The following is a 9474-nucleotide window of genomic DNA, read 5'->3' as shown; positions in this document are numbered from 1 at the left end:
CAAGTGCTTTTAAACATTAAATTAGGAACAATTTAATGTGATAAAACAATTACATTACCTATAAACAAGGTCAATGAATGCGGCAATATGAATAATAATACTTGAATGTACAGAAATATGCAGTTAACAGTTGGTTTAAATAATAATGGCTTGCATTCATATAGCGCTTTATGAGACCCTCAAAGCACTTTATAATTCCCCTCTGGCCATCACCAGTAGGTGGTAGGTGAAGTGTCTTGCCCAAGGACACAACGACCGAGAGTGTCCTCGAACCGGCAACCTTCTGATTGCAAGGCAAACTGCCAACTCTTGAGCCACGATCACCCTAAATAACAATGATAATAATAATTATTTGATGTAAAAAAAAGTTTATACAAATCATTTTATATATTTTTCCATAGCATTACATTTAACAGTTCAATCTTTCAAATAACGGACAAATATTTGTGAAATTATGATACATTTGTGAATGTATTTTAACAATCTAAATATGCATATGTACAGGCAGATACATTTAAAAAACAAGATAATTATGTTTTATTACATTTACAGTGATTTTATGTTAATTTACATTTGAAATGTAAGATCACAGTCTATTTATGTGAATTTAATGATATTCTAGAAAAACAGTACAAAACTGTGAAATACACAGTAAACTACTTTTATATTACAATTTTTTTTCAGTGTAATTTAGTCTCCAAACCGCTCAACCCGAGTTGTCCCTCTAATATACCATCTTGTAAACCTTCTCTTTCACTCTTGCTGCTATGCTTCTGTCACAAATCACCCCTGATGCTTTACTCCACCCTGACCACCCTTCACCTCCCTTGTACACAGTCCATTGTTGGCCTAATACTACAAATTTCAGTTTACAATTGCTGGGCAGATCAAATTTAACGGCACAATGACAGAACAGCACTTTACATGTATACACACTTCAGCATTGTTTTTTTTGTTTGGCAAACACAAGCACAAATCTTTGCATAAAAAGCAAAATCAGGAAAAAGAAGAGGACGTGGTTAAACAGCTGAGTCACAGATTGGCTGGTTTTCTTTCTTGCAGCTCAGCGTTGATTCCAAACTACAGTTTAATGAAAATGAACTATTAGAGGGGTTTTTTAGTAAGAAGAACAAATATATTAAATAGGTGAATTGAATATGATGATATAGATCCATCCTTTTATTTATAGCTTTTAAGATTCGTTTGAAAAGGGACTGCTGGTATAATTATTGCTTCCATAGCATCCATCCTATATGTAATACACTGATGTTAGTACTGAATTTCTCTAAATTTTATTTTGCAAATGTACTATTTTATTTACTGATGAAAAAACAGTGTTAATGGGCTGCACATTGGCTTCAAATCATTTCTATTGTCTTGTTAATATTTAAACCAGGACAGAACAGGTCAAGCTGCTATGTTAACCTTTCCATAGCCGTTCTCACTGTTGCTTCACAGCTGTTAACTCAACTGTGTAAACCATGTCTGTCTAAGTAGTTTTTGCACTTATGGACAGATGCAGTGAAATAGTTGCTGCACATTTAAAATTTGCATCAGAGTCTGCAGGAGACAACTGGGTTGGATGTTGGGTGTTCACAGAGACCAGCTCAGAGACCTGGCTTTGCATTCTGGTTTTGGGCAATGATCCCATGGTGGATTTGGTGTTTCTGCCTCTTGGCAGAAATCTAAGTCCTTGTCCTCTTCTTCCCTTTCTGCCTCTAAAGTGACCGCCTATAGGATTCTCACTTGACATCATGTCCACATTGCTTGAGATCTGAAACGACCACCGGTTGTTGGAGAAAAATATGGATTTCCTAACTGAGTGACAGTGGTTCCTGGAGGTTGCTGGTGTCATTACTCTAAAAAAAATAGACGTATTACACACATTACACAGAACACTTTTCTTAAAAGTAATTCAGTACGTTACTTAAATGTCCCAGGTCTGTTTGCTGGACATTCACTCAGCTGTAACATCACTCTGGGTTTTTGCCTAGCTTAGTGTCTGCATGCTTTCTGTGCAGATGCTTGCAAAGAGCCAAAGTTGTGTTAGCAGCATAATGCAGTTGTTTCTGTCCTGGATGCAGTTTGCACAAGTCATGTCCCTATCCACACCGTAGACTGCAGCACTGCTTTCCTCCTCTGGCACAAGAACTCAAATCAGTTGATTGTAGTGCAAGTGCAAGAACCAATAAGCAGAATCACTAACAATTCCAAGAAATTGTTTGTTGCTTTAGAAAGACAATGCATCACTTACCTATCTAAAGCATCAAAACCAATGTTGGCACATGAAGTCTGGACTCCATTTACAGCTGCTCAGCACTATAGGGGTGTGCTGCAACAAACTAAAGATGCAGCCCTAAATCACTTTCTTTAAATTTGCAAGAGTGTGCACTTGCAGATGACCACGCTCTCTTAACACGCTTTGAGCTTTGCTTTCATTTTTGGGAAGGGACTTGCTGTTCAGAGGCATTTGGTATATGCTACTAGTATATCAGTTACTCTATAAACATAAGTGGAAAAGAAAAGTTTAATAATGCTGTAGCCTACTACAAGGGGATGTTGTTACTAGAAATTTGTTATAACTTTCTTCACAGTGTGGATAGAAAGCATCATCGGGTTACAAATGATGTTTGGTTCAGAATGTAGCTGTGTATATGTAATGTAATTACTCTGATGCAATGTGTGTTACAGTGTTATTGTTATTTTTTTGTCACAGTTCAGTTGTGGAATATTACAACATATAACCTAAATAATAGGGGTCCTAATAAAGTTCCTTGAGGAGCACCCACTGATGACTTCATGTCAGCCCACTTAGTGCACGGTTAATTTTAGCACGCTTTTCTATTTTGCTTTTGAACGTTCTCTTCTCTTTCCCCTCCTCCCGTGTGTACTGTGTGAACATCACATAACAATTCCATGAAAATGAATCCAGTGAGACGTAACCTACACACAGGGGGGAGCACAGGAAGGAGGGGGTGGGTGGTCACAAAAACATGGACACGCAGAGCGAGGAGAAGAAAGAGAATTACTAACCATCGGAGAGAGTCTGAGAGGGCATTCAGGGAGAGAGCATTGTCAGAGTGATCACTAATGAGGTACGTGCATGTCGGTGCACCTATGTGTGAGTGTTTGTTTGTTTGTGTGTGTATGTGAGTGTGTGTGTAATTAGTGACTGTGAGCCCATGAGTGCAGGATAAGAGCAAGTCTTCAGGGCGGCTGGAGGACACATGGCATAGAAGGGGAGGATTGTCCTCTGGAGACGACAGAGAGGTGTGTGTGTGTGTGTGTGTGTGTGTTCGTGTGTGTGTGTGTGTGGATGGTGTTGCACCACTCTGATATTATTTGGCACAACTATCAACAAGATAATGTTGCATATAACAAAGTCCATTAAGAAACTAATGTCAAACCCAGCCCACAATTTCATGGAAAACATGAAACAAGACACACACACACACAGACACACGCACGCACATATATGTGCATGACTACTTGTTTGGAAAACATGAACCAGGTCTGTGACCACTCGCAGTCAGTTGCCACCCTCATCTTGAGTGTATCAAGATGGCAATAAAACAATAATTTGCTATCAGCCTGCTATGAGTTTGCAACTGAATGGGGTCAAGTCGGCAATTATATGCAGTCTGTGATGATACGGCAATTAAATGTGATACATTGGCAAAGAGCAGGCACAGAAATTTGCATGAACTAACTCATATTCAGAGTCCATTCAGAACTTCATTGATTTGAAGCAGAAATTCAAATATTTTTCCAAGATTAGTGACATCACATAGGTGCTCTGCAACCTAGCTTTTATGCAGAAATGTAACCAGATGGCAACCTATTGCAAAGAGACACGCTGCATATGAGTTGCACTTAACAGCGTAGGCTGACAGACCGCAGCATGTTGCCAATCATCAAGCAATCATCAGTTTTTTTCTAGTTGCAAGGAGGTTGCTATCTTATTTTTGCTCTGGTGTGACTGATCCATAATGGATCCAAGCTTTAAAGAAATGCAAATGAGCTACAGCTATAGTTGCAAATAGACAAGCTGGAACATGTGACAAAAATGTCACTGTGGATACACATCTTACAGTTTCAGAGAGCAGAGATTGTCTTATAACCTGCACGTGCTTGATGTTTGTGAACCTCGCAGATTAAGCAGCTACTAGATAAAGATTTACAGTGAATACACACACACACACACACACACACTAGCTGGAGAAGGTTTTTCAGCATTAGTCCAGGTGGTGTATGGGACCATGTTGGGGGAGGGTGCTATAACATTACTCTCCATCAGCTCTGACATAGGTGGGATCATCAGCCAGGTGTGTGCAAGCCCTGCGGTACACCTCCCCCACCTCTTTCTCTCTCTCTCTCTCTCCCTCTCACACACACACGCACACACACACACACACACATATAAATACAGCCACCCCTCCCTTGCCCACTTAGTAGACTCCTTCACCTGATGGCCAGGGTGCTGAGTCGGAGGAGTCTGTGTGTATTATTATGTGTTCCAGGCACAATGAAGAGAGAGGGTCTGTCAGTTGCCACCTGTTGGGCAGCTGTCAGGGTCCCATTTCAGGGTCATCTTTCCACGCAGTAGTTACATCTATCTATCTATCTATCTATCTATCTATCTATCTATCTATCTATCTATCTATCTATCTATCTATCTATCTACCTATCTATCTATCTATCTATCTATCTTACCTGCAAGTGACATAAGTTTAATTTACTCCTATCAGGCCCGAAAAACCAACCAACCATTACGACACTACACAAGGAGGTGGAGGAAGAGGAGGTGGGGGGAGGTTCAGGGAGCACCGAAGGGGTATCTAAATGTGTCTCGTTTGATGCTGATCAATGGGTCGCAGATACCACCCTCTTCATGTTACATTACCATCTCTATGGGAGCCTTGATGGAGAGTTTGAGGGGTGGGGGTGTGCAAAATGGATGGATGGACTAGAAAAACCAAATGATGAATGAGTGATGGAAAAAGGGAGGCATGAAATGAGCATGAGGTGGAGGAGGAGGTGGACGTGACAGGGGTTGGATTGGAGAAGGGATCAGTGCAGAAGTGTGTGTGCGTGTTTTGCGGGGGCGGGGGGGGGGTCGTGAGAAGGGAGAGATAATTTCCTCTGAGGAGTCTGAGTGGTGAGGTTGGGATAGGGAGGTGGGCAGGGTGGTGGTTGTTGTTGGGTGTGGGGGGGGGGGGGGGGGGGGTAATGGCTTCGGGTGCTGCCTTAATTACACCAAGCAGCCAGTAGATGACAGAATGAGATTATTTTTCAGGAATTGTACGCAGGGTCATTAACTTGTCACTATTAGTTGCTCAGCCATACAGCATAGACACAACACAGAAAAAGGAGATCATAGGAGACTTCTTATAGTATAAAATCACAAATCACCACAAAGTTTTAGTTTATGAAATTTAAATAAGCCCACAGAGAAAAAGGAGGTTGAACTAGGCGCCTTCTTCGTGTGAGGCAACAGTGTTACCCATTTATCCACCCACTGTGCCACCATGCTGTCCAAAGAGTCCAAACAGTTCCAACTGTAGAAATTGTGCAAACAAAGCAGTGCAGTGATTTTTTAGCTACTTATAGTGCTAAAGTTTTATTTCACTTAAATGCTACGTATAAAAATCTCAACTCGGTTACTGGCAGTCTCGACTTGATCAACGTATAATCAAATTAATAAAAAAAAAATAACACTGCAAGTTAACACAATCTGCTGGTGATTACAAAACAACAAACAAACAAAAAACAGCATTTGGAACAATAGGTTTGGGGTTTGAATCCTGACCACGGCATGCCTCCAGTAAGTGTCCCCATGGCTAGGTCCTTCATGCTACTCAAGCTTACTTTGGGGTATGATTGAGAGACACATAACTGAAGCCATACCGGCTCAGTTGTTGAGGAACCAGGACACCACACCAGGCAGGTCTCCAGATACAGGGTGTGCAAAGATACCCCTGAGACAATCCAGCACATAACAGCAGGGAGCAAGAGGCTAGAAGCAGGGCACACATGGAACACCAGAACCAAGTGGCTGGCATAGTATAGGGGAAAATGGGAGTCAAAATGGGAGATGGCCCTAGGGTGGTTGACCATAACCAAGCAAAGATCCTGTGGAACTTCTAGATACAGACGGACAAACCAAGTGATAGTGATAGAAAGTGACAGCAAGATCAGGAAGAAGGAAGAGGAGAAGCTGGGAAATAGGGTGGAGGGTGAAAGCAACAGTGGTCCCAGTGGTAATCGCAGCAGTCGGGGCAGAAACCCCAAACTGGGCCAGTGTCTCCAGATCCCCAGAACATCCAAGATCTCGGTCCAGAAGAGCGCAGTCATAGGAACAGTAAAGATAATGCGCAGGAGTGGGGAACTTTTCTTTTTTAAATTTATCTCTTTCTTTCTTTTTGTGCATTCATATATAATTATTATTTGTTTGTTTCTTATAATTACAATTCAATTTAAAGTCCATTTAATTACTGGGGAATTACACCCTTGCACAGGCTGTATTATGAAGCGTTACTGTTTTTTCTTTCATGCTTGCAGAACTGGCTTAAAGCATCTAATCAAGCCGGAGTTTGATCAAATATGAGATTTTTAGATTAATTAATTAATTGTCAATTAATTGTTAATCCTGCATTCCTGGCCCAATTGCATATTAATAATAAAAGAGAGTAGGACAACAATTATGACAACACCAAAGTCAACTCCAGCTAGTCTTACAAAGACGACTTCTGCACCATTGTGTATGCAGATCAGTGTTGTCTGTGTTTGTGCCGTTTGTCCTCTCAGCTCCTCTCTAGCATAAGTGCGCACTTATTTAGAGTCAATTACAGACAAGACTTAATGAATGCCAGAGCAATCACACGTGTGTATGTGCATGCAAACGCCAGCGTGTGCGTGTGTCCGTGCGCGCTCAAAGAGAGGAGGAAGAAAACGCCGGCGTCAACAAGCCCATCGGTGCAACACGCGGTGAGCATCAGGGGCTGCAATAAGCGCTCTGCACGGTAATAAACCTTCTGCTTGAATTAATGACATTCAAATCCCCGAAAACACCACAACAGCATTGCTGTAATTTGAGCTTCGCACCCTCAGCGGCGGTCATGTTGCACTCCAACCTGTAAGTTATTGGTCTCGGGTTGCCATCTATTGGCCGTTCCCCAAACGCAGCAAGACTTCTATTTGTCCGGCTCTGACCAGTGTTAAGAAATTAGCCATCAGTATTTAATGGTGTTTATAGTTTCAGTGTAAAAGGGCACTATCATCATTGTCGGCTTACGTTATTGCACTCACGAGGCGTCACATCTGATTTGATTCTTTCTGCGTGCCCAAGAGAGGGTTACTGATTATCTGACAAACCGAAAAGGTCAGTTTATATGCCAATTTCATTATGATATACCATAGTCAGAATTTTAAAAAGAATCACTTCTGTTAGCAGTAACGTAAAGTAAAATATCTATATTCACTGAAACAAAAAAAAGTGTCTTTGAATTCTGTGTGAGTGATTAATGATGTTAATGTATTAAAAACACAACTTCAAAGTTAAGAAATAAATGTGTAAAATGACAGAAAATGATCTGGTAGCTCATTGGCCAGACTGTCCTGTAATTATAAAACAAAGTTTCTGTGTTAACTCACAGAAAATGGCCTTTTTTGTGGATTTGTTGTAAATGAATATACATTTATATAGTCAGTAGTGAAAAAACAGGAACTTTTTTGTTATTTTATTGTTTATCTATTACTTGATTACTGTGGTGCAATATGAGCAGCTGTGGTGGTGGGGATGGGGTGTTGTTATCAGAAAAAGTCCAAAAATGTGGCTTGCCATGCCATTCAGTTTCATTCAATGCCATTCAGGGGACCAGATTGGAGTCTTTTCCAGGCCAGTTCTGCCCCTGGTTGTCAACCATGGTCTAAAATGGGGAGGGGGAACTCCAGGCTTCAACGGCTGGAGTCCTGCAGGTTTTAGATCGCACCCTGGGTCAACACACCTGAATCAAATGATTAGTTCATTACCAGGCCTCTGGAGAACTTCAAGACATGTTGAGGAGGTCATTTAGCCATTTAAATCAGCTGTGTTGGATCAAGGACACATCTAAAACCTGCAGGACACCAGCCCTCGAGGCCTGGAGTTCCCCACCCCCTGGTCTAAAAGATCTGTGCGAGACACAGTCATTCATGACAAAAACCACAGACACAGTGGGCTCCAGTGGTGCAGTCTGGTAGTGTGGAGTACTAACTTATGAAGCAATGCTGAGGTTGTGAGTTTAAGCATCAGTCTCTGGCTATCTGAGAACAGACAACACACAGTCACGGATTTTGTCCTCTTGTGTTCATTGCCAGGTAGCTAAAACGCCACCACTTTTAATAAAACACACACACATACATAAATTCACCTTTTAACAGATTTCTACGATTGAGCGCATGAACCCACCTGTTTTTGTTTTTGTTGTTGTTTTTTGAAAACATATATATATATATAAAAAAGAGGTGAATATTAAAAAAACAGAACATCCATTTGTGACTGGAGTGCTTTAAAGGCTGTGGTTTCCAGAGTGGTAAACAAATAAACAAAAATGGCATTCCAGCCTCCAAATACTGAAGTAAAAAACATATTTGACATGATTTGTGTCTGAAAGCAGTTTCCACAGACATTAAAGTCAGAGGCTGTGCTGTATCAGTAAGGCACGCTGATGAATTTAGAGCCTCGTGTCCTTAGAGTTCACAGCAGAGCGTCCAGGAAGCTGTGACTGCTGGGTAAAAAGTACCAAATAAAACTTCCATGTGGCCACTTACTGGCCAGTGCAAGTGGACATTGATTAGCCCAGGACAAGATCAGTCACACACAGATCAGTTATTAGTCCATTGTTCTCCTTGTTTTCATGCATATTGATGTATTCAGTCAAACTCCTGAAGGCTTTCATGCATGTTGTTTTGTATATTGAAAAAATACATCTGGAATTCACCAGTCCGTACAAAATCTAGAAATACTGATGGTTTTATGAGTCGTAAGTGCTACCAAGCACCATTTCACACATCCTATCTTATCAGTGGACATCAGGTTGGACTCCAAGGACTAACAGTCAGAGGAGGTGTGCGTTTAGGTCGTACTTCTCGCAGAACTTGTCTGTGATGGGGATGCAGGTGAGGTACTCGCACCAGTTGCACTTCACGGGGTAGATGTAGAAGAGAACGGCAAGAGCGGAGAACAGACCCAGGAAGATCAGCAGGAAGACGCAGATTTGGACTCGCTTTCGGTACATATCGGAACGGCCGAAGCTGGTGGGTGAAAAAAACAACAACAAAACAACAGTGACATCATTACTTCCCTCAGAGAACTGTCATTGTTTCGCATCAAACCTCTTAAATCATGAAAGAGATGAAGGGAGTGAAAACTGCATATAGACTGAGGTCAGACTGAGGAAACGTTCAGTCAAATGAAAGAATAAAGAATCTAGA

At 41.3% G+C, this 9474-nt stretch overlaps 1 protein-coding gene across 6 annotated transcripts in view; it reads right to left on the bottom strand.

Annotated features, from left to right (window-relative positions):
• Window positions 1–5231: 5231 nt before the first annotated feature.
• The window catches only part of rhbdf1b (rhomboid 5 homolog 1b (Drosophila)), a 42941-nt gene continuing 38698 nt past the window's right edge, over window positions 5232–9474 (bottom strand). For 2 of the 6 annotated variants that reach the window (XM_085170916.1, XM_085170915.1), the window contains exon 17: window positions 5232–9294. In XM_085170916.1, coding sequence (XP_085027042.1) covers window positions 9099–9294 — 196 coding nt within the window. In that variant the 3' untranslated portion in view covers window positions 5232–9098. The remainder of the gene's footprint in view (window positions 9295–9474) is intronic. The other 4 variants (XM_085170912.1, XM_085170914.1, XM_085170911.1 and 1 more) reach the window with 2 other exon arrangements.

The sequence above is a fragment of the Neolamprologus multifasciatus genome, chromosome 8 (genome assembly GCF_963576455.1).
Source record: "Neolamprologus multifasciatus chromosome 8, fNeoMul1.2, whole genome shotgun sequence".
NCBI classification, from domain to species: Eukaryota; Metazoa; Chordata; class Actinopteri; order Cichliformes; family Cichlidae; genus Neolamprologus; species Neolamprologus multifasciatus.
The sequence above is the reverse complement of the archived record's forward strand: the minus strand, read 5'-3'. Positions and strand labels throughout refer to the sequence as shown.